At 36.5% G+C, this 26,009-nt stretch overlaps 1 protein-coding gene and 1 long non-coding RNA gene across 2 annotated transcripts; one reads left to right on the top strand and one right to left on the bottom strand.

Annotated features, from left to right (window-relative positions):
- Positions 1–5,661: 5,661 nt before the first annotated feature.
- LOC125256040 lies at positions 5,662–7,027 on the top strand. The gene is made up of 3 exons (XR_007182038.1): positions 5,662–5,813; positions 6,478–6,521; positions 6,685–7,027. It is a non-coding gene; the product is annotated as an uncharacterized LOC125256040 (long non-coding RNA).
- A 9,234-nt stretch (positions 7,028–16,261) lies between these two features.
- On the bottom strand, positions 16,262–25,781 carry ifit11 (interferon-induced protein with tetratricopeptide repeats 11). The gene is made up of 2 exons (XM_048170618.1): positions 25,634–25,781; positions 16,262–20,936 (listed from the first exon to the last, which is right to left on the bottom strand). Exons 1-2 carry the CDS (start codon positions 25,651–25,653, stop codon positions 19,484–19,486), a joined length of 1,473 nt encoding a protein of 490 aa, XP_048026575.1. The 5' UTR covers positions 25,654–25,781; the 3' UTR covers positions 16,262–19,483.
- Between the last annotated feature and the right edge of the window lie 228 nt (positions 25,782–26,009).

Raw genomic sequence — 26,009 nt, 5'->3', positions numbered from 1 at the left:
CCACTTTTGCTACAGTATTCTGACTGATAAGTAAAGCTTTGCTGATCTTCTTGTAGCCTTCACCTTTCTGGTGTAAAGAAATTATTTTCTTTCTCAGGTGACATTTCTCTTCCATGTGGTGCCATTGCTGACAGCATGAAATGGGAAGGGGTTTTAACACCCTTTTATAGTCAACTGTCTGCTGGACACAACATTTTGGAAATAGTTTTTGTGTTCATTGAGATATTGTTTAAAATGTTACTTTTCAAAGGGGATGTACTCATTTACGCTGAGCACTGTATATCAGGCAAGAATGGGACCAAATTCCTACTCCACAAACTCATTACCTCGATGCCAAGACGTCTTCAGACTGTTTTGAAAAGAAGAGGAGATGCTACACCATGCCTATCTCAGCTGTTTGATCACAGGTGAATCCACTGTGCAAGATGAATCAGTTTCAGTACGATACAGACCAACGGCATAACCAGATTCCACTCGCTATTTTCTGGATTCAGTTCCACAGCCCTCTCGAAAACTTCTACGGCTCTGTCATAATATTTGCGAGAGAATTTAAGATAGGGCCATCCACTCAGTTGGAAATGTTTCATTTGTCTTCTGAAGCTTCATCAGGTAACTTTCACACTCTGAGTATTTCTTCATGTGGTAGTTTATCCAGGTTAAAATTCCATAAGTGACAATAAAAGTCTTGTCACAGTTCTTGCCAAGGATTTCTTTTAAGGGATAGTTCACACAAAAATGAAAATTATCCCATGATTTATTCACCCTCAAGCCTTCCTACTGTAGGTGTATATGATTATCTTCTTTCAGATGAACACAATCAGAGATATATTTAAAATTATCCTTAGTCCTCCAAGGTTTATAATAGTTGTGAATGGGGGGCCATGTTTTGAAGTAAAACATAATGCATCCATCCATAAACCCAGTGGGTTAATAAAAGCCTTCTGAAGCAAAGTGACTTCAACTATGTACAAGCGCATTCGACTCTCAGGGAGCAAAAAACAGTAATAGCGATGCATTCATAGCAGTAGACAATGTTTTGTTTGTTTCTAACGTTAAAGAGATAAGAATCTAGAGTTTGAACAGAGTGCATTCAGATTTCAAGGGACTTGTATGCATGCTGTGTGGTCGCTATGCTTGACTCTCTTGAGAGAGTAAGAGTTGAGCACCTACAACCTGTGGTTCGGGTCCTGTGGCTGCCGTTGTAGGCAGAGCATGGGAGGAGTCTGATGAGAAACCCTTTCCCTTTCATGCTAGCTCTGATATTTTCATGTCAATTTCCAATCTGGAACTGATTAAGGTGGAATTGGATGCAGAATGGGATAAGATGGATGCTATTCATAAATTTACCCCCTCTGCTGTCCACACACGTGAAAGTTGTACTATCACCTGAGGCAGATTTAGCTATCCTTGCCACAAAGCACACGGCCAATGAAATTGGGAATTAATGGTTGCTATTGTCGCAGGGGTGCATTTGTAATAAGGAGGAAAAAGAGATTATCCACTCCACAGAGCTCCGTTTAACATTATTGTCAAGTTGAATGGCTCACGGTGAGCCTTCTTGATAAGCTGATATTTGGTTGAGCATGTTTAGTGCTCCCCTCATTTTAGAGGGTTGTCATGCTGAGTACTCCACTCCCCATAGCTTCATTTAGCATCAAGAGTCAATTTGAATGTTTTTTGTAAGCCGCCTTGACAAGTTTGTTACGATTGAGCGTTGTTAGTACTCCCCCTCATTTTATTCTTTCATGCTGAGTACTCTGCTCCCTAAGAGATCTGTTTAGCATTAGAGTCAAGCAGATTGGCTTTCTGTGAGCCCCCTTGACAAACTTAGTTACAATTAATGTTTGTGAGTGTTGCTAGGCCTCCATTTGTTTTAGAGTGTCATCCTGCTGAGGACTCCACTCTCCAGAGCTCCACTTGGTTATTTTTTTGTGAGTGTAGAATAGGCCTCCTCTCGTTTTAGAGAGTCATCCTGTTGAGGCCTCTGTTCTTTGGAGCTCCTCTTTTAGATAGTGTCGAGAGATTTTAAGGCTCTTTTGTGAGCCTCCTTGACTACTGTCTTTAGAGTAGAGTGTTGCTAGGCCTCCTCTCATTCTTGAGAGCCTTTCTGCTGAGGCTTCTGCTCCCCCGAGCTCTGACTGAATAGCAGTGTCATGTGACATGGCTCTCTGTGAGCCTCTTCGATACAGCTGTCCTTAGTATGTGGTGTAATTAGGCCTCTCATTTTAGAGAGTCATCCTGCTGAGGTCTCCGCTTTTTAGAGCTCCTCCATCTAGTTAGGCCTCCTCTCATTGTAGAGAGTTGTCCCGCTGAGGCTTTTGCTTCCCAGAGCTTCGCCTGGATAGAGATGACAAGTGGCATGGCTCTTTTTGAGGCTCTTTGGTAGGGCTGTCCTTTACATAGGACATAGTTAGGCCTCTTGTTCTAGAGAGTCATCCTGCTGGCTTTTCTGCAAGGATAGTGAAAGCCAGCCTCCCTGGTGATTCTAGAGGTTGATGTTATTGTCCCCCTGAAGTGACAGGCCAGGGTCTATTTTTATTCATGGCCATATTCTCTTAACCCCTTACGTACTGCTCCTCCTTCTAGACAGTGGCACAAAGGCTCTTGAGCCTCATGATTCAGAACTCTGCAGAACCTCTTGTCTTTAATGAGCCCAAAAGGGTCCATGTCACACCTCTCTTCATCTCTCTGCACTGGCTACCACTTGCTGCTCGCATCAAGATCAAGTCATTGACACTTCCTACTACTTACACTCACTCCTATGAGTCTACATCCCTACCAGAAGCCTGTGATCGCTAAATGAGCGAAGGCTTGTGTAACACAGTTCGTAAATGTGGGAAGAAGGAGGCGCTCTTTTGCGAGCCTCCTTGATAAGTTAAGTTTGGTGAGTTGCCTCCTTGAGAAGATAAGTCTGGTGAGATTGGCTAGTACTCCCCTCACTTTAGAGGGTCGTTATGGAGAGTACTCTGCTCCCTAGAGCTCCCACACAGTTTTAGTATCAAGTCGTTAGGCTCTCTGTGAGCCTCCTTGATGTATGACTTTAGGTTGAGTGTGGTACTCCCCCCATTTAGAGGGTCGTTATGCAGAGTGCCCTGCTCCCTAGAGCCTTTTAAAGAACATGGTCAAGTTGAATGGCTCTGTGACCCTACTGGACAAGCTGTTTTCATGGTAGAGCCTATGTAGTACCCGCCTCATTTGAGAGGGATGGTATTCAGAGTGTTTTACTCCCTGGAGCTATGTACAGCAATTCCATTAAGTCAGTAGGCTTTCTTTGATCCTCCTTGATGAGCTGTTTCAGCTAGAGCTCTGTGAATAGCTGCCGAGTTGGTTGGCCACCTGTGGGCCCCCTCGACAAGCTGATTTAATGTTGAGACTTGTTTGTACTCCCCTTGTTATAAAGGGTCGTTATGCTGATATATCAAGTTGAAGGACTCCCTGTTAGCCTCCTTGATAAACTTACTTCAGGCTGAGTTGGTTAGTACTCCCCTCATTTTAGAGTGTCGTTATGTAGAGTACCCTGTCCCCTAGAACTATGTTTGGGTGCTCTGTAGGTCCTGTATAACGCTTTTCAGACTGAGTAGAGTTACTCTCCTCACTTGGAGGGTTGGTATGCTGTGTCTCTGCTTTCCAGGACTTCAGTCTCTGGAATCCATTTTGGCCAGGGTCTATTTATGTTCATGGCCATATTCTTTTAACTAGGGATTGTACTCGTACTCATAAAAATACTCCCGATACCAAAGACCGATACCTCATGTGACATAACTGACAGAATTTTCTGACATTGTTTCTGGCAGCAGCAGAAAAAATGTCAGCCTCAGGGGTGTGGAAATAATTTGTTATCGATTAGTGAAAGCGGGATATGCCGGATAGGTGGAATCGCGCTGAATGACACAGATCAGAAGCGCTCTCTCTCTGGCGCAGGCTCTCTCTCTTTCTTGTGCGCAATCAGTTCTCCTTGTGCCTAAATGGTCAAATGCACACATAGTTGCCAAAATGTCCATCGTGTGGAGTATCTCACGTAAATACAGTCGCTTATGGCTTAAGTGGACGTAAACATTTGGGTGAAAACAGGATATGTGTCAGTATCCATGGAATTGGTCTTAAAGGGGCCGTAGCCTAATTAAATATTTGTCATTAATGTTAATAAAACAACAAAAGATGTTAAATAAATGTATACATATTATATAAACCTACTGTACCTGAAAAACAAGTCTCTGTAGTATTTGTTGTATTGTTTGTAATTTGTGTGTAATTTTTTTTTATAAAACAACAATTATATATATTCAATTCAATTCACTATTCAATTCATTTATTTGTATAGCACTTTTCACAATACATATCGTTTCAAAGCAGCTTTACAGAGAATGCATGTCAACATTACAATTTACAGAATGCAGTTAGCAAATAATGTAATAATTTAGGCAATTAATTTACAATCACTGTTAGCAGTTTAACAGAAGGTAGAAGCAATGAGCTCCTGGAAAAATGAATTACATTAACAATAATTAGGATATATAGAAATTTGGGAATGTGCATGTTGATCCAGATGATTGCGTCTTCTGAAGTCCTCGCAGGAGTTGGTGCCGTCTCTTCATAGGTGTTGGTCATCTGAGGTCTTCTTAAGAGGCTGGATCCAAACTGAAGCTGATGTCCTCTCTAGTCACAGAAAAGCAAATGGAGAATAATTAGCATAGCTGCTGTTCATAACATTAAGCAAAGATAGTCATGTGCAATTGATCTGGTATGAGATGCATTATGTGAATGCTTGGCTAAAGAGATGCGTCTTTAATCTAGATTTAAACTGGGTGAGCAAGTCTGAGCCCCGAACATTATCAGGAACACTGTTAAAAATAAATGTAAATTTACAGGTAATGGTCTGTATTTTTTTTACAGATTTTTCCCGTTTTGTCATTATACACTGAAATGCATGTTGTTTTACAGATATTTGCTGTAATTTAATTTTCCACTATTAAATTTACAGGGAATTGCATGTATTTTAGTATTACATTAAATTTCTGTTTTTTAAAAGAAATGTTCTGTATTTTTACAGAAAAATGTGTAAATTTACATAAAATGTTGATTAATATTTTACAGTTTTTTTCTGTAAAAATAGAAAAAAGGGAACAAATGTAGAACTACAGAAATCAGCAGCCATTCAACATGTTTTTTCCTCTTCCATTTAAGATAATGTGTTGGTGAAAGTTAGTTTTTTTAAGGTTCAATTATAGTATTGGTAGCCTACATACGGTGTGTAGGCCTTCTATATATTATGCATTGTTTATTTTACTAATATTTTAACCTCAACTTGCACATATGCTTATTTTGAAACTGCTGATTGGTCTTCTTGACTTATTCTCCTCTAAATTTCCTGAACACATCTATTATTGATATGTACATTTTATGTTTTTCCAAATCGAGCTGCAAATGCGTAGCTTTGTTTGTTTGTGTGTGTGTGTGTGTGTGTGTGTGTGCGTGCGTGCGTGTGTGCGCGCGCGCGACGCAGATTCAAATTTGCCGCCGATTACTTTTCCGTTAGTCCCGCCCACAACAGTTCCCAGTCAGAGCCGTACGGTGATGGAAGGGCGAGCGTCGCGGGTAATTTGAATTTATTTCAGGGCAGGCTATGCTTGTGGGTCGTGAGATTAACAGTATTGTAAAGCAATCGTAAAGAGCAGTCGTCGTGGGCAGGAGAATTTATTTGAACACATCCGTCTGTCCATTCTTCGGAACAGTGTGAGGAAAAACGAAAAACTAAGACGTCCTTTCAGCGAGAAGACCACAGCGGACATCATACCAACCGATCACTGGCTGAGGTAAGAGTTAAATTCTACATGTGTGTGATATTTTATATCGTGTGGCTACACATTTATATTGTTTATAGTTTTGAAAAAGCTAATGTTAGTATTTCTAAACGGTGTTCAGACACATAACGTAAGGTAACTGTCGTTGAAAGCAAAACTGCAGCAGGTATCTTTCAATTTTCCATCTGTTTTAAACCAAGAAAGATTAACTGTAGTTATTTATAAAGTCCATTCAAGTGTTTATATCTTCGTTTAGATGTGATAGTACCGCCATTTTTTCAATCTCTTTTGATACACTGAACGATTAATGTGGCTAACTGCCACTCTGCAGCCTGTACAACTCATACTATAGGTCCAAGTTATACGTTACGTTACATGATGAAAGCAGATGAGAGTACAATATGAACAACATTATAAATTAAATATTCTGAGCGCATCTGCTTGCAAACACGAGTAGTATGCATATATTAGTGTTATAATAAATACTAATAATAGAAAAAAATATTACATGACCTGAGTAAATTGTCAATACTGAATCATAAGATACATTGGATAGTTGGATATAAAAATTCCAGATCAAAGAAGGTTGAGGATTTGCATTGTCTCAGGAAAACATATGCTGGCATGTTTGAATTAATGTAATAGCCAACTAATTTTTATTTCTTTATGATTTCAGGTCATGTGGAAAGACTGGAGATCTACAGCAGCATTGCAGTCCAGGTGTGGAAAGTGTACTATTCTTATACAACAAATTCTTTGTTTACATCTTTTCATGCTGCTGTTCTGTACAGTATTTTTTGTTGTAATTGTAACTAGAATCATTCAGAAACATGGCTTTTCCTATCACTGCTATCCTGACACACATCTCTACTTTTCATTCCAGCCAGATGATCAACCAGTAGCTGCTCGCATCTCAGCCTGCTTGATGGAAATTTCCGACTTTCACCTGGATGACCTTCACCTTCAACTCCACCTTGCCAAGACAGAAGTTCTCGTGGTTTCAGCCACCCATCCTTTGTGTTATAATCAATCAGTTAAACTTCACAGACTACAGTGCTGGAACTGCCTGATCTTGAAGATTTGCCCAGTACAACATTGGGAAGACCAGGCCATTCCTATCGGAAAATGCTACACAACAGAACAACAACTGGCTCTGCAAGCCTGTACCTATACGCCCTCCAGAAGCTTGTGCTCTGAAAGTGAACAGCATCTTGTGGTGCCATCCCAAAGGAGCACAAACACACTTTAACTGACCTTTACCTGGACTGTCCCATGCTGGTGGAATAACCTGACTAACTCAAACCATTTTCAAGAGACTGCTAAAGATGCATTTTTTGTGTGTGAACAATTGTCCTGATGATACTATCTGATTAACTGAAAAAAATAATTTCTATGCATACTGTGCTAGACTAACTGGAAATTGTCATTGTACTTATTGTTGCATCCATTCCCAGGTGAAAAAAAAAGTACATTTTTATAATCTACTTAAAGTGCTCTATTTTCGTGCACTAATTTTGTACTTAATATGCTAAAAATTCTTCTTTAGTACTTCTTAAGATAATCTTGAGAACATCTAAGTGTACTCAACTGTGCTATTTTGAGACAGCATGAAATATGAACTAAAATGTGCTTTTAATATACTATCTCTGTATTTAAAAAATATATATTTAATTACCACTTGTAGTACACTATGGGCTCAAATGTACTATAAGTGGTATCTAAATACATTTTTTAAAATACAGATATGGTATATTAAAATCACATTTCAGTTCATATTTCATGGTGTCTCAAAATAGCACAGTTGAGTACACTTAGATGTTCTTAAGATGATCTTAAGAAGTACTAAAGATACATTTTTAGTATATTAAGTACAAAATTAGTGCACTAAAATAGAGCACTTTAAGTATATTATAGAAATGTACTTTTTTCACCTGGGTTGTACTCCTTGTAGTCACTTTGGATAAAATGTAATCATATGTATAAAATAACAGCAATATTACAGTATAAAAGTATACAGAAATGTTCTATATACTAAGCTTGAATTTCCTATAATTTAAGTAACTTGACATACAATGTCTTATGTACAATGACTAATACCGTACATGTGCATGTTCCTTTGATTAAATGTATTTGGTACTATATTTTGTTAATTTAACATAAATTGGTTTTTAATTTTATGCATTTCTAAGTAATTAATTTATAGATTGATTGTAGTTGTGAGTGGTTCTGTAAAAATAAAGATTAATATTGTGAAATGCAAACATTTGTTTTTGTATTTATGTGCTAAGTGCATTTTTATAAATAATTTCTTAGTTATTGTACATGGAAAATCTATATTTTAAAAGTAAATAACTGTAGATGGACAGAGCAGCTTGATAAAATAACTCATAAAAACCTTCAATTTGCAGAGATTAACCTGAAAGTTAGTAATTTTCTATGTAATCTGACATAAATTATCAGTTTTTTCACGGTTTAATAAATTATTATCAACAGTAATATACTGTAATTTAATGAATTTTGACTGTAAAGTCTGTTCTGTATTTTTACAGTTTTTGTATCTAATTTTGTGAAATGGTTTTTTGCTGTAATTTAACGGAATCCGTCTGGAAACTCTGCTGCCAGACTTTTTACCGTTTTTTTACAGGATTTTTTTTTTACAGTGAAGGCTATTCCAGAGTTTTGGAGCCAAATGTGAAAACGCTCTCCCTCCTTTAGTGGACTTAGATATCCTAGGTACAATCAGAAGTCCAGAGTTTTGTGATCTTAAAGAGCGTGAAGGATTGTAGGGTAATAGAAGATCGGTTAAGTACACAGGAGCTAAACCATTTAGAGCCTTAGGTCATTAGCAATACTTTATAATCAATACGAAACTTAATAGGTAACCAGTGTAGAGATGATAAAATTGGTGATATACACTGTAAAAAAAAATCCCGTTGTTTCTACGGAAAAATACCGGCAGCTGTGGTTACCAGAACAATACTGTAAAAATGACATCAAACCGTAAACATACTTACGGAGTTACATGTGAATTTTACATTTTAAATCTGTTAAATTTACGGTAAAATGTATTTCATTAACTGATATAATGTTAATTTACTAACCTAATGAAGTACTAATATCTGTTTTGTACCTTAATAATACACTGACAGTCACCAAACACAGTGGTGATGAGAGTCACATGATGAATCAAAGTTCATCACAAGCAGCTTTTCCACAAGCTGAGAAGCACAATACTAACATATAGAAGGTGCACACAGTGTCATTCACACACACACTAAACACCATCATGGTAACATGCATGAAATTTTAAAAATGCAATAAACATTAATTTAACAACATTAGATGTAACATAAAACCCTAATGTACATAACTGATTAGAAAACAAATGAGAAAAACTAAAGAAACAGTTATTTCAACGAAAATATATCAAATGTGAAGTGCCACGCAGGGAATTGTGGGAATGTCAATATACGGTTTTTCACTGTAAATTTTACAATGAATTGTTATTTTTCACTTCCAAAAACTGTGAATTTAACGGTATTTTACCGTAAAATTACATTAAATGTACCATTAGATCTATTACAGTTATTCACCGTATATAGTACGGAAACTTTCTGTAAACCAATCAACAGTTTTTCACCGCAGCATTTTTACAGTCTTTTACTGTTAAAATCACGGTCATTTTTTACAGTGTATGATCATATTTTCTTGAGCTGGTAAGAACTCTAGCAGCTGCATTTTGTACTAATTGTAGCTTATTTATTGAGGAAGCAGGACAACCAGCTAATAATGCATTACCGTAATCTAGTCAAGACGTCATGAAAGCATGAACTAACTTTTCTGCATCAGAAATAGATAACATATTCCATATCTTAGCAATGTTTCTGAGATGGAAGAAGGCTGTTTTTGTAACATATGAAATATGATTTTCAAAGGATAAGTTGCTGTCTAATATAACACCCAGGTCTTTAATTGTCGAGGATGGAGTAACAGTACATCCTTCTAAATGCAGATTGTAATTATATTGGTAATTATGCTCTTTGAAGGTTATTGGACACTGTGAATTTTTTGTTTTTTAAGTTTGTGACAAGCACATAAAAATGTATTACTTTTTTCATTAGAGTAATAATAAAGAAGCTGTCCTACATTCATTTGTCTCACTGTGCTTGGAAAACTGCAACATCACCAAAAAAAGAAAAAAAAGAAATTAATAAATGTATAGGCATCGGCATTGGTATCGGCGAGTACCAGAAAAAAAATATCTGTACTCGTACTCGGTCCCTAAAAAATGGTATCGGTGCATCCCTACTTTTAACCCTTATGTACTGTTGCAGGCCAATTTGACTCATTTTGATTCTTTGGAAATATCAGTTAACCTATGTTTTTTTTTCTTGAAAGTTTGTGAAATTTTTGTGAAATTTGTCTGTAACCATTAGTCGTGGCCTAATGGTTACAGAGTCTGACTTGTAACCCAAAGGTTGTGGGTTTGAGTCTCAGTACCGGCAAGAATTGAATGTACAGTGCTCTCTTTCACCCTCAATACCACGACTGAGGTGAGACCCTTGAGCAAGGCACCGAACCCCCAACTGCTCCCCTGGTGCCGCAACAAAAATTGGCTGCCCACTGTTCCGGGTGTGTGTGTTTGTTCACTGCTCACTGCTGTGTGTGTCCACTTGGATGGGATAAATGTAGAGCACAAATTCTGACCATTTTTGGCTACATGTCATGTTACTTTTACTTTCATGAACATGCATGCAAAATTTCAACACACCGATGTGTTTTGACATATACACACAAAATTACTACTACGTTTGTGATGTTTGCATGTCAATCTGAACCAAATATTTTAATATTCTAAGGCAACTGTACAGACCCAAAATAATAAAATTTCTTGGATATATTTTGTAATTTTAGTTTCTGAACTACCCTATGAAGATAAAAAAGGAGCTTCTCCCCACTTATTTCAATACAGAAAAATATTGTCAGCCACATATGGTAAAAATAAGCTATCAATTATGTTTTCAATCTATCTGAAATACAATTACAGTGCCCCTATTATGGATTTTTGAAAATTACCTTTCATGTAGTGTGTAACATAGCTCTAAGAGAATGAAAACATTCTGCAGTTTTAAATCTGAAAGTGCACTGTATATAAAGTTATTGTCTCTCAAAAGTAAGAGTCGACTCAGAGTCAATTAAAAGCCGTTTCGTTGTGACATTTTTCAACAATACCACAGCAGTACAATCTTTTGTTGTGTTCCCGTTATTTTACTGACGACTGCTTCTCAAACCTCGGGGAGTTTAACGCAGGATTCACAAAACGCTTGGTCTTAAAATATGGATCAATACCCTGTTTATTTGGACCAGCTTGCTCCTCTGAATCTCAACTTGTAAGAATGATTTGTAGCGGGTCCCGGCTAGGTCTCCGCTGGCAGATATATAGATAATCCTCTGACAGGAGTTCTCTGAAAATATTATAAATATTACACAGAAAATCAGTGACGCAGGACAACAGTTGCTCATTCTCCATTCACTCGGATTATCTTTATTTTTAACTTCATTTTAACTTTGTATCTGCAATCATGAATTATTTTCTGTTATTTTTGTCTGTTTTGCATTGAAGCACAGGTGATATCCACATTTGGATAACATGAAGCCATATATTCTTCAAAGGTCTGTTTTCACATAGATGTATCCTCACATATTTTCCAAACATTAACTTATTAAAGTTTGTATGAAACCAAAAACAAACATTTTCCTTTTAAATCCCATTTTTGGTCTATCCTCAATCATGTCTGCACTTCTTCCTTTAAACAACTGTCATCTTTGTCCTCTTATTAAAAGAGTATTTTTGTAATAACTGTACATTTTATAAGTATTCACTTTATATAACAGAATAATTCTCATTTGCATTTAAGCTGTATTACATTCAGACTATAGGAAAACAAACTTTAATAATAAGCATCTGCCTCATAACTTGGCGCTCAGTTCTATGAACTAAGTTGTATTGTAATATTATTATTATATTATAATATTATTGTAAATTGTAATACTAACATGCATGCGCCCTTAAACAAGGCCGCAGCCGTAACTGGTCGTACGCTGTACATTCACATTAACTTTTTATCTTCTTAACATTGGACAACATACATAGCTGTTTTTCACACACACTTAAATAACCCACAACTGCCCCGGAGCCGTAAGGAACAAATAAAATAAACAATCTGAGGACGTCGGCCGCCATTCTCTCAACTGTGTACTGTTAAACTTAACGGTTTACACCTTTGACATACTTTTAGCTTACAGAGCATACATCACCGGGGATTCATATTAGCTTATAAACATTTGTAGTCACATAAAAGGTGTGTAACTAACCTGAAAATATTATAAATATTACACAGAAAATCAGTGACGCAGGACAACAGTTGCTCATTCTCCATTCACTCGGATTATGAGCTCATCTTGCTCTGCATCGCTAAATGCCCCAGTGTGACGCTACTTGCAGCTACTACCACCCTGTGTCCATTTTATGAAAAACATGTCATTATGTGCTTTTCATTCAATTAGATAAATCAGAATAAAATAAAATACTATTGCAATAAAAGGAAAGGAAACAAAAAGTAATAATCTCAACAAAACTTATTTTGTGAGTGTCACAGATTAATAATTGATGTTTATATTTTCTAGCGATCTTTAATTTAATCTGAAATTCTGAAATTTAATTGATCCACAACTCTGGACCAGTAAGCCTGGATCACATGACAGTCCCATATCCAATGAGATATAATCTACATATATAATCTCCTTAGCTAGAGCACATGTCTTGAAACTCATAAATAATGGCTACTGTACATCCAAAAACCTAGGTAGCTGACTTGATGCCTCACTGCCCTATCAGGCAATGGCTTGTAAGGCAGCTTCTGTGCATGAAGGCACCTCACGAAACTGATTTAATTACTACAGTAGTAATTTCTCGCTAGAAATGACATCAAAAGTGGAAAATGTTGGTCAAAAACGTACATTTACACACAAACTGACCGGCAAACGCAACTTTCGGACGCCATTTTTACAGCTCAGCTGTCACAGAATGGAACGCACAGGATTGTGGGATATCAACGGCAGCGAAGAAAAATCGATCAGATGAAGGTATCTCAGGATACAAGAAGTGAAGCTAGCATTGGATTCGGACATGCCTTGATGCCTTCCTACCTTGAAATGTGTCCTCCGAAGGCAGCAATTTACAGTTTTTGGACGCAGCCAGTGTTAAAGTACCCTTTAACCACTTGCTTGTTTCATTATAAGAATTAAATAATTAATTTACAAAATTTTGTTAGTTAAGAAAAAAGAATGTTGAAAAATAAGGAATTTTTTATATATATAAATAGGAATCAAAATAAAAAAATACACGAAAAAATAACATTGATGGAAAGTATATTACATTTAAGTGTATCACTGCTACATACAATTTACCACATTGTACAAGGAGACCCACCCCCAGCATTCAACCTAAACTGATCCGGGTCTGTGTGGCCATATCTCACCCAAAATCAGAAAAGCCCTTATGGTCCATAATTGGGCTGAATGTGGCTAAATGTGCCATGCTTCAGTGCAAATCGAGCCAAATCCATACATCCAAAGCCTAGCCAAATCTGGCAACCATTACTGGGCCAGAGCTGGCTCACTTTTGGTGAGCCGCTGCCAGAACACGATCGAGTGAGCTGACACTCAGCCGCATTTGGCCCAACTGTGCTGGCTACCGGGGTATGTTAGACCCTATACCGACAGAGTCCCATATTAGAGCTTTTTTCCTCCTCAATTTATATTGCATGATATTGGCCTCTCTATGAACATGCAGAACGTGCCATTAGTTAAGTGTACTTATAAAATGGCAAGTTCCTGTCCTTGATTCTGATTGGTCAACAGCTATTGGAATCAAGGACAGGAACTTGCCGTTTTATAAGTACACTTAAATAATGGCAAGTTCTTAGGTGTAAGTTCTAAAACCTCAGTTTGTTATGCTCCAATGCTCCACCCTAAGCTGGATTTTAGCCTATTACTAACCTGATCGAAAATTTTGCGGTAACATGGATTTATACTAGAGTTAATAATTTCAGAGTAAGTCATAATGAATTCAAATGTAACAATTTATCATTAGTCAGGTAAATGTATCATACCAGTTACATAATCAAATTGAAGATAATCAATACAAAACATCAAACGCTCAGAAATAAAGATGTCGCCAGAAATCACCAGCTTCTCTATTGAAATGAATGGGATTGTGATGCTTTTTCACTCTGTGTCGCCGGTAGTGTGAATGCAGGTTTACTGGAGCCTTCCATTTGAGAAGCACCATACAGGTACATCTCAATAAATTAGAATATCATGAAGAAGTTTTTTTTTTTTTTCTGTAATTTTAATTCAAAAAGTAAAACTTAAATATATTCTAGATTTATTAGACATAAAGTAAAATATTTTCAGACTTTTTTGTTTTCATTTTGATGATTACAGCTTGCTGCTTATCAAAAAAAAAAAAAAAAAAAAAAATCAGTATCTCAAATTATTAGAATATTAAATTTCAAATTCTATTATATTACCATTCTCATATACTGGGTATACTGGGTTTAGGTCAGTAATCCCAACAGCAGTCATGGGGAAGTCTGCTGAATTGACAGTTGTCCAGAAGACGATCATCAAGACCCTCTACAATGAGGGTAAGCCACAGAGGGTCATTACTGAAAGAATTGGCTGTTCGCAGAGTGCTGTGCCAAAGCATATTCATGGAAAGTTGAAAAAGTGTGGTAGGAAAAGGTGTACAAGTGAAAGGAATGACCGCAGGCTTGAGAAGATTGTCAGACGAAGCCAATTTAAGAACTTAGGAGAGCTTCAAGGAGTGAACTGAAGTTGGAGCCACCGCACACAGACGTCTTCAGGAAATGGGCTACAACTGTCACATTCCATGTACCAAGACACTTCTGAACCAAAGACAACGTTAGAAGCACCTTACCTGGGTTAAGGAGAAAAAGAACTGGACTGTTGCTCAGTCATCCAAAGTCCTCTTTTCAGAAGAAAGTAAATTTTGCATTTCATTTGGAAATCATGGTCTCAGAGTCTGGAGGAAGAGTGGAGAGGCACAGAAACCATGTTGCTTGAAGTCCAGTGTGAAGTTTCCACAGTCAGTGATGATTTGGGCTGTCATGTCACCTGCTGGTGTTGGTCCACTGTGTTTTCTGAAGTCCACAGTCAACGCAGCCATCTACCAAGAAATTTTAGAGCACTTCATGCTTCCTTCTGCTGACAAGCTTTATGGAGATGCTGATTTAATTTTGATTTAATTTGGCCCACACTGCCAAAGGTACCTAAAGCTGGTTCAATGACCATGGTGTTACTGTGCTTGATTGGCCAGAAAAGTCGCCTGACCTGAACCCCATACAGAATCTATGGGGTATTGTCAAGAGGAAGATGAGAGACACCAGACCCAACAATGCAGATGACCTGAAGGCCGCTATCAAAGCAACCTGGGCTTCCATTACACCTGAGCAGTGCCACAGGCTGATTGCCTCCATGCCACGCCACATTGATGCAGTAATTCATGCAAAACAAGGCCCAACCAAGTATTGAGTGCATAGAAATGAACATACTTTTCAGAATCCTGACATTTCTGTTTAAAATATCCTTTTTTTAATTGCTCTTATGAAGTATTCTTATTTATTGAGATAGTGAATTGGTGGGTTTTTGTTAAATGTGAGCCAAAATCATTACAATTAAAAAAACCAAAGACTTAAAGTACTTCAGTCTGTGTGCATTGAATTTATTTAATACACGAGTTCCACAATTTGAGTTGATTTACTGAAATAAATGAACTTTTCCAGGACATTCTAATTTATTGAGATACACCTGTATATCTGAATTATGCAGCAGCTCATGCGTCCATATATCTACTGATGAGCACTGCCCTCTACTGACTTAAAGGTTCTCTAAGCGATCCTGGGTGGAGTAACTTCCTGTTGACGTTCGAGGTGTTGTCAAACAACACAGAGGCTAGTTAGAACGTGCTTCCTGAAACAGTCATGAACGCGCATTTAAAATCATTCTCGTTGGTTATTGGCTGGAGCATGTTTATTATGTTTCGTGGTCCAGGCTGCACCAGTTTGTTTTTATTGCCGTTTTCGGAGCTTGTGGCGACTACAGAGGCCGCATTTTTTTACAGTGTGTTCAGGGGACAGGCAGCTAGCGGATAGTGAGGAGATGTTTGTTGTATGTGACAAAAAATATTTTGGCCTAAAATGCGTGACATCACTTAGAGCACCTTTAAATAACATATTACAACTGGAGCTTCAGATATAATAACCTACGTTTGTAATTCAATGTAAATAATAATTTAACAAAATGCATTTAAATTCAATATCAACATCAGTCTTACACCCAACATGATTGTGAATAGTTTATTATGTGAAACAAACTCTTTTGCTCAAATAAACTTTATTTATTGGTAAAATCAATACAGGCAGGTTCCACAACCCAAAAAGCACACAAAAAATTTCCATCACATTTTCTGTAAGCATTTCTTGCCACCAGATTTTTTTATTTATTTATTTTTTTATTTGTAAAAGCAAAACAGGATTAATGTATAAAAATTACAGCCCACATACTAACACAAATTATAATTGCACTTAAACATCCAACATTCCTACAATGTGTTCCGTATACAATGGCACATTAAACTACCCATTACTAAACAACATATGCACTAAAATGACAATCAAATGAAACATAAAAATATACATTACTCACATACAGTTCTCCTAAAAAAAAGGGCCACAGGTAAAAATCAGGTAAGGTAGGCAGCATTTTGTTGAATGTATAATTTAGATAACCAGAGATTTATATAAAAAAAAATGTTGAATTTGTAATATTTGTATTTAGTTCATATAGTTTAAATAGTTGTTATAGTTCAAATAGTTTGTTATTTGGAAGGTATAAACATTTTGAGGTCATGCACTCCAGACAAATGGTCTTATGAAGTGGGCCCTCCCTGATTTATCATAAAATGATCCTGCATTTATTTAAAAATTAGAAAAGCATCTTAATTAACACATATAAATTCATATTCAACAAAACCATATAGGCTATGAGTAAAATTTATATATATTTGGCTGTTGTGAAACAAGGGTGTTAACAATGCCAGGGTCATGGGTTTTGTTCTAATGGAAATGCAGGAGAATACCTTGAATGCAATGTAAGTTACTTTCAATAAAAGCATCTGTGAAATGCGTAAATGTAGCTAATAGAACATGTTGTGCTGACGTTAAATTTGCACAAGTGTAATAGAATATTGATGAAAATAAACTCTACAATATGCAACAAATAGGCTAAAAAATATTAATAAGTGGAACTGAACTTTAAATGTAACCATATTTTCAAGTTTTTTTTTTTTTCTAGATTTTATTAAAACAGTTTACAGTAGGAGTCATCATCTATGACTTTACAATTTCTGACTGGACTCTTATTCAGGGTTCCCACTCTTTTTCAGCGATCATTTTCCAGGACTTTTCCAGGACATTTTCAATTTTACTATGGCAGTAATAAAAGACAAAGTAAAGTAATATATTGCTCTGCAAGTCTTTAAAAGGCGTACAGTTTATTGCCATGACTTAACTATAAAATCAGTTTTTAATGAGCTCTCAATCATACATTATGTCTATGGAAGCTTGTTTCTGCCACAGAATAAAAATGTTTAAAAAAGTTAATTGCGACTTTTTATCTTGCTATTCTGACTTTTCTCGCAATTCCGAGTTTATATCACAATTATGCGATTTATAATTCTGACGTTATAACACAATTGTTAACAATTGCGAGTTTATAACATCACACAATTCTGACTTTATAACAATTGCGAGTTTATATCATGCAATTCTGACTTTATAACAAAAAATTGCAAGTTTATATGAAGCAATTCTGACTTTAACATGCAATTGTGAGTATATATTTCACAATTCTGACTTTATATCAAGCAGTTGTGAGTTTATATCACAATCATGTAAGCCTGCAACTGCAAGAATTTTTAAGAATTTTGAGATAAAATGTTGCAATTACCTTTTTTTACTTTTTTTTTATTCAGCGGCAGAAACAAGCTTCCATAGTTTATTGCCATGACTTAACTATAAAATCATTTTTAATATAAGCTCTTAATCATACATTGACAAATTGTTCTCGTTACCAGTGTCCATTTCATAGCAAAAAATTTGGAACTATTTTAATGTTTTGTTTAACTAATTGAAAATAAAAATATTAGTCAAAGACAAAGTCAATGAATAACAAAGACATCCACGACACTTAATAGAATATGTGGCAGGTCTATTAGTCTGCATTTACACAATGCACACATCTATTTTGACATTAGAATTTTCTGTCCCTGTCCCATCGCAATGTCAATCAATATAATTTTGGATTCAATCCCGCATTTAAATAAGTTAGTCATTCCCAAAACTTTGCAGTGTGTATACTTAGCAGAATGAAAAACTTTTTTTTTTTTTCAAATTGCAAATGGGTTATAAACAGATTTTCCCTTTTTAATCACTGCAGCTGTCAATCACTTCAGTGGAAACTCAAAGTTCTGCACTGTTGTGAAAACTCCTGTTATAATCAATCAAGCTGGCTACACTGCACAATGAATCTCTTATTGACCTTATATTACATAAAAATTATTAGTTAGCAAGTTACTGAATTAGGTAGCTGCTTACCAGTTACTATTTACTGCATACATTTGAGCAGATAATAGAATTAGCTAACTGCTGCAAGTGGCAACACAAAACTAAACATCATCATTGAAAATACTACTCTCACGTCAAAACTCATCATTCCTGAACATCGCACTTTCTGCAACTAACAGTAATTGTTTTTGGCCAGTGATAAACTCTTTGTTCTCAGCTGAAGAACTTTCTAAAAAATAATTTTCAAGGACAACAACAAGATTTTCCAGGACATTTTACATTTTCTCTAATTTTCCATGTGTTTTCCAGGACTGGAAAGTTTGTCATCAATTTTCCAGGTTTTCAAGGTTTTCCAGGACGAGTGGGAACCCTGTTATTTCTGTTTTCCTTTTCTTTTTTTTTTCTTTAAAAAAAATCAATTAGAGCCTACATTATTAATTATAAAATAATCAGTGAATGTCACTTTAATAATTAATTTGTGATCAATTACTGAAGGTTAAAGGTGGCCCACTTTATCACATTCAATGTCTAAACACTTTCAAGAAAAACAAACACATTTTTACAATATTTGTTTACATTTAGAGAACAACCTTAAAATGTAGAAATGAAAATCTAATGTCAATACTGCATCAGCCGTATGATTTTATCTTTTAAAGAAGCACTGTTCCTTAAATTCAAGTCCATTTATATGCTCTGACAATGCATACCCATTGAGCACAGTACAATCAAGGTTAATTGCCGCACTTTACCTGAATTCACCGTATGTCTTTATCTGGTTTTGAAAATGCAATGCTTTACTCAACGATCTTTCTCTTAAGCTGAAGTGAACATGCATGAGAGAGGGAGCAAGCTAGCAAGAAAAAGAGAGATGTAAGACTGTACAGAAAGTTTGGGCATGTTTTATTCAAATTACTAGCTGTTGGAATCACTTGGATTCATTTGTTCTGTGAACAATTAAGGCCCGTTGTTTTTTTAACCATTAATTGTGCATCCTTTAAGGCACTCACTAAGATTACTATGGTATTCATCATCCTCTTCATTGTCTGAAGTGGGTGCATAGCTCTTGGTGTCCCCATATTTTTCCCCTTTCAATTGATAAATTAATCCCAGTATTTCATTGGCCTTCCAATCATCTGGGTTAACCTTGATACTTCTCTGGGCAATGATCATCAGTTTCTTTGCACTTCCTTCCCCCTCACTAGAGTGTGGATTCATTGTGAAACTCTTTTTGTAGTGCTTGATTGCCAAGTCCACACACCTCTTACTGTACTGCTGGAACTCAGCATAGTAATAATGTACTACATGCACACAATCATTTTTCTCTCTAGCTGTCTCAAATGTTCTGCCAAACAGTTTGTCTGCTTTGGACAGTTCACCTCTCTCGCCGTATTGAAGTGCAAGCTCACACATGGCAATGATAAAGGAAGCTTTCAGAGAAGTTGCCTTTTCTAAGTAGTAGATGCACTGATTTCGTGCATAGTTTACCTCAGTTCTGTTACCTCTGTCTTGTCGTTTTTCTTTCTGTAAATTTATTTTCTTGGTCTTGTAGCACATTGCCAACTGATGATGTATGAAACCTGAGTTTGGTGATCTTTCAAGTGCTTTCTTCAGCAGTTCAATAGACTTGTCGACAGATCCTTGATTCCTGAAGAATTTCCCAACATACCTTATGACATGTGGATCTTCTGGAGAGCCATTTAGAGCTGTCTCCATTAGTTTCTCAGACTCATTCATCAACATTTTGGAACATAACGAAAGTTTAAGTCCTAGAAGAACTCTTAAGGTATTATCATCTGGGTTGATGTCAAGGGCCTGTCTCAGCTGTTTGATCGCAGGTGAATCCACAGTGCAAGACTCAGTGCGGGTACTAGTTTCAATGCGATACAGAGCTGTGGCATAACCAGCGTTCCACTCGCTATTTTCTGGATCCAATTCCACAGCCTTCTGGAAAACTTCTACGGCTCTGTCATAATATTTGCGAGAGAATTTAAGATAGGCCCATCCTTTCTCACCAAGGACCTCTGGAAAAGATGAAAACTCAGTTGGAAATGTTTCTTTTATCTTCTGAAGCTTCATCAGGTAACTTTCACAGTCTGAGTAGTTCTTCATGTGGTAGTTTATCCAGGCAAAATTTCCATAGGTGACAATTAGAGTCTTGTCACAGTTGTCACCGAGGTTTTCTTTAATGAGTGTCTCAGATTTCACCAGGTGTGTAAGGGCCTCGTCTTTGTGCTCAAGAAGGAATTTCACATATCCTAAAGAGCAGTGAGTTCGTGCAACTCCTTGCTCCCGCCCTAGACCCAGCTTGACCTGCTCCTCAAGCCTCTTGAGAATATCTGTTAAGACTAGATCATCTTTTTTAATGTCCCAAGTAAAGTGACACTCCAGCTGATCCAGTTTTGGTTGTAAACTGTCCTGGATCGAACTGACAAGAAAACAAATGAATTTATTATAAGAATAAAAACAACTCATTAGAATACCATTACGCATTGTCATAAAATGCCTTAATATTAAGTAGGGAGAGCAGAGAGTGCTTCTGAATTTATTTTAGTTTTTTAAAAATGTTATGCATTCACCGATGTGAACACCCACCCATAACCATTACCCATTTAGTTTTAAAGAGATAGTATTCACCCAAAAATCAAAAATTCTTTCATCATTTACTCACCCTCATGTTGTTCCAAACCCGTAAGACTTTTGTTCATCTTCAGAGGACAAATTAAAATATTTTTAATGAAATCTGAGCGATTTCTGTCCCTCCATTGACAGCTGCGCAACTACCACTTCAAAACGTTCATAAAGAGAACTCTATAATGATTGAGCGGTTAGTCCAAATTTTCTGAAGAAACACAATGAACAGATTGAATTTGGGCTTTAACACTGCCCTGCATGTTTTATATAAACATTGATCAGTGAACATAAACAGAAGCTCAAGCAAACCTCTTGCGGAAGCTCAAATGTGCTGCACACATTAGAATGAACCTCAATGTGAGAAACACGACACGCGAACATGCTTAAACTTCTGTTTATATCTGATGTGTGTGTTGCTGAATGTTTATATGTGAATAAAAGCCTAAATTAAATCTTCAGTGTATAAGAGATTGTCTCTTCAGAAAAATTTGTACTAAACCACTCAATTCATATGGATTAGTTTTTTATCTCTTTATGAACTTTTTTAAGCATCAAAATGGAAGTTGCGTAGCTGTCAATGGAGGGAAAGAAATTGCTCAGATTTTATTAACCCTTTATTTGTGTGTCTCTCTTTAAGAGCCAATAAAAACTGAAACCAAGTAGGTACTAGCACAATAATTCTTTTTGCATACAAAATCAGAGACTTTACACATTCAGATCATGCCTCTAACATGATCTTGTTGCATTGTTTTCACCCTCTAATGAGTCTGCACAAATTGAGTTTACAAAAAAACAGCCCACAGGCGCTAACTGAAAACAAATGTGTAGATTTCACGTGGCATTTTTACTCATAACTTACTGAAAAATGCACAGATCATAAATGGCACATCATCATTTACAGCAGATTCCTATGATTAAAATAAGCCCCAAAACAACATAATCTGTTGCATCGATCACAAGATATTACTCACGGAGTGATGAAACATTTTTGGCTAAAAACATGTCTCTCGTCTTTCCGGGATGCAATGTGTTATTCAGTGTTTCCGGAACCGTCCATGCACAACGTGGAATAACGCAACATAGGTGTCATTTTAAAGCTAGGAAACTTAGATTTTTAATGGATCTAACCATTTTGATAAACTCTAAAGGAGTGCTGAGTAGTCCCTATAAATCCGAGTGAACCGCCCGCTGGCGCCACCTAGCAACTAAAAATTAATAATCCATATTATTTAATAATCAAGTCTGAACTTTACAACGCATGTAGCCAATTCGATTAACTCCTAAGTAGTGCTGAGTTATTTGCTGATAAATAGAAAAATGTTTTCATAATTTATGTAACTAAAAACAAATATGATTTCAAGTGACATTTTTACTCATAACTTCATGAAACATGCACAGATCGTAGAAAATGCATTATTTAAAGCAGATTCTCACGATTAAAATGAGCCTAAATCAACATAATCCCTTGTGTCAATCACGAGATATTCCTCATGGAAGAACGATTTTAAAAATACCATTAAAAATCCATTAGGGGCGTCAAGGGCTAAACAAAAAGGCTACCTTGGTTTCAAATTCTGTAATTTTTGATTACTTTATGCCATCACCACAAAATTTGACCCAGATGCAGCTCACATGTAGGAGAGCTTCATCAAAACAATTTCCTCCTATCTTATTTGCTTCATACGGAGCCCCCGGACATGACATGCAGGAAAAAAAATAGTTGGCTAAATCATGCGCACAATTTATTAATTCGTTCCCTCGATTTACTAAAACATGCGCACGATTTAATATTTCGTTCCCTCGTTTTACTAAAACGTGTGCATGATTTACTATTTTGTTCCCTCGATTTATAAATCATGCGCATGATTTAGTAAATCGAGGGAACAGATTAGTAAATCGTACGCAAGATTTTTTTTCTTACATGTCATGTGCGGGGCTCCATAGCTTCCTTAATTATTGCATGTCAAGTAAGAAAAATATGTAAAATTATATAAAAAATATATACTGTATATATATTTGTTTGTCTTTTATCAGCAGCTTCTCAGCAAGAGAATGTTCAATTGAATTGAATTGAATTGAATTGAATTAAACTTTATATTTTCTAAAAATCTAGAAAGTGTTCTATCAAATGATACCTACCTTTTGACTCTCCTTGCTTTAGTTTTGGAGTTATGAGTCTTTACTTTTGTGTATGTCACTCAGAAAAAAAACAACTCTAAACAATTCTAAAAATGCCTTTAGGTCTTAAAGGGTTAAAAATATCTTCATTTGTGTTCCGAAGATGAACAGAAGCCTTACGGTTTTGGAACGACATGAGGATGAGTAAATTATGACAGAATTTTCATTTTTGGGTGAACTAACCCTTTAAATAATATATAATAACAAAAATGTATTGTTTGTTTATTCAATATTGTTAATAATAATAATAATAATACCTCTGACAAAAACATATGTCTGGATGTTTACATATAGCTGTAGCGGAAGTGCGATAAAGACAGAGCATTCCATAATAATTAATTACATTTATATACACTTTTCTCTCACTCAAAGTACATTAGAGTGAGAGAGAAATCTCCTGAACTCCACAAGGACACAGATTAACCCCTAGTGAAACACTTTTTTAGTGGATTTTAAATAACCACATGGAGTCAGGACTTCAGTTTAAATCAGGGGTCTCCAAACTAGGCCCTGGAGGGCCACTGCCCTGCAGAGTTTAGCTCCAACCCCAATTAAACACACCTGAAAAAGCTAATCAAGGTCTAATTAGGCATACTAGAAACTTCCAGGCAGGTGTGTTGAGGCAAGTTGGAGCTAAACTCTGCAGGACATTGGTCCTCCGAGACCCCTGCTTTAAATGATCATTCGAACGACAGTGCCTTTTATAGTAGGCTATACACAGATGAGCCAAAACACTATGACCACCTGCCTAATATGCTGATGCTGCCAAAACAGTGCCGACCCACTAATGAATCCTGAAGGTGTCCTGTGGTATCTGGCACCAAGTTCACGAGTTCACGCTTACATATAATTAGATAAAGTAAAGGTTATGTGTATTTGGTGTGCTGTCCAGGTGGAGGGAATTTGGCCTGAATCCAGAGAACTCCCCCTGGTTGTGATAGGAATAGCTAGAACTAGAAGTGCATTGATGAGCCTTGGGTGCCCAACACCCTGTCACCAGTTTGTGGTTTATCCCTCCTTGGACCACTGTTGGTAAATTCTCACCACAGCTGACTGGGAGCAACTCACAAAATTTGCTGTTTCAGAGATACTCTGACCCAGTTGCCTAGCCATATCAGTTTGGCCCGTGTCAACGTTGCTCCAATCTTAATTCCTGCCCATTTCTCCTGCATCCAACACGTTGATTACGAGAACTGATTGTTTGCTTACCATCTAATCTAACCAGACCTTAATATGTGGCCTTGTTAGGAGATGATCGTCGATATTTGCTTCATCTGTGACTGGTTTATGCTGTTTTGGCTCATAAGTGTATATCCCACCAATATACTTATGAATCTGGATGCAAGGAGTGCGCCCCCTGCTGAACTCACTAACATTTCTTCTAGCAGTTTTTCAAAACATTTCTCATAGGGATTTACAAGACCCAGCCCTGCTTAGCTTCAGTATAATCCAAGAGAAAGCTGCAGCTATGACTGTGGCTATGAGGTGGTTATGCTGGTTATAAAGAAGGGTCTGTCTAATTAGCCATTAAATGTCTTCCTTTTTTTATTATTATTATTAATTTTTTTTTTTTTTTTTTTTTTACACAGAGCCTAAATGAAGTTTGTGTGGTTGTTATAGCTTCTCAAATTAAGATTAAGAGTCAGATGATGTGATTCTTTCATTAAACCAACATAATTTTAAACTTAACAGGAAATTATAATTTCTTACCACATATTTGTTTTTTTGTCCTGTAAATTGTATTTTTACATGGACACTTACAAATTTACAATCGCCTTAAGAGGCTGATGATCATCTATGATGTAGTTATTTTAAGGACTGTACTGTAGTTTCTTTTATCTGTTTAATTTCACAGTGGTCTCTCCTAAATACACAATTAATCTACATTTTATATACTGAAATAAACATTTAGTTAGTAGGCCTATAACAGTTATCAAATTTACTCTGAATAATCAATAATTCCTTTCTCGATTAAAAACATTGTTGATATTAAATTAGCCATGCAAATGAAATTATTAGAAAACATTAATAGCATTTTCATAATAGAAAATGTGCTTTCTGTGTTTCCTACCACGGTACTGTTATTGTTATGCTAGAACTGAGTTTGAAGTAATGTGAACAGAGTATTGTTATTTGAACAACAATTTCATTTGAAACTCGACTGCAAATAGCTATGCATTTATTGTAACATTATGTCTCTCCCTCAGGTCTCCTCGACCAGATTTCAAAACTTTCCAGCCTGTTAGCAGTAACCATTGTAAATTAGCTTCATAATCAAGACAAATCTTTAGTTAATATATAAACGGTATTCACCTCATCTCTGTCTCCGACATCGTTTTTCTTGTTGCTTGTGGAAAATGATACGGATAGCTCTGTTGTACAAGCTCAGTAGGAAGCGTAAAACTTTCGTTTCCTGAAAGATGCGTCACGGCCGTTCAGTTTCCTGCACGTTTTCGAACCCGAGCACTGTCTGTGCCACAGGGGTGTACCTGGGTGGCGCTGGACACCCCTGACATCTGATTGGCCACCCCGGGTGCCACCCCAAAATTGAATTCGATATACTGGCAGTTTGATGCTGAGTGAAATTTCATTTAACCTCTTGTTAAAAGAAGCATTTATTTTGACTTGCAACAAATTGTTCATGAAGAACGTGAATATACCAACGTTAGTTGCCGGTGTTGTGCCAGAG

This window comes from Megalobrama amblycephala, linkage group LG20 (genome assembly GCF_018812025.1).
Source record: "Megalobrama amblycephala isolate DHTTF-2021 linkage group LG20, ASM1881202v1, whole genome shotgun sequence".
NCBI lineage: Eukaryota > Metazoa > Chordata > Actinopteri > Cypriniformes > Xenocyprididae > Megalobrama > Megalobrama amblycephala.
This window is presented reverse-complemented; position numbering and strand designations above follow the sequence as displayed.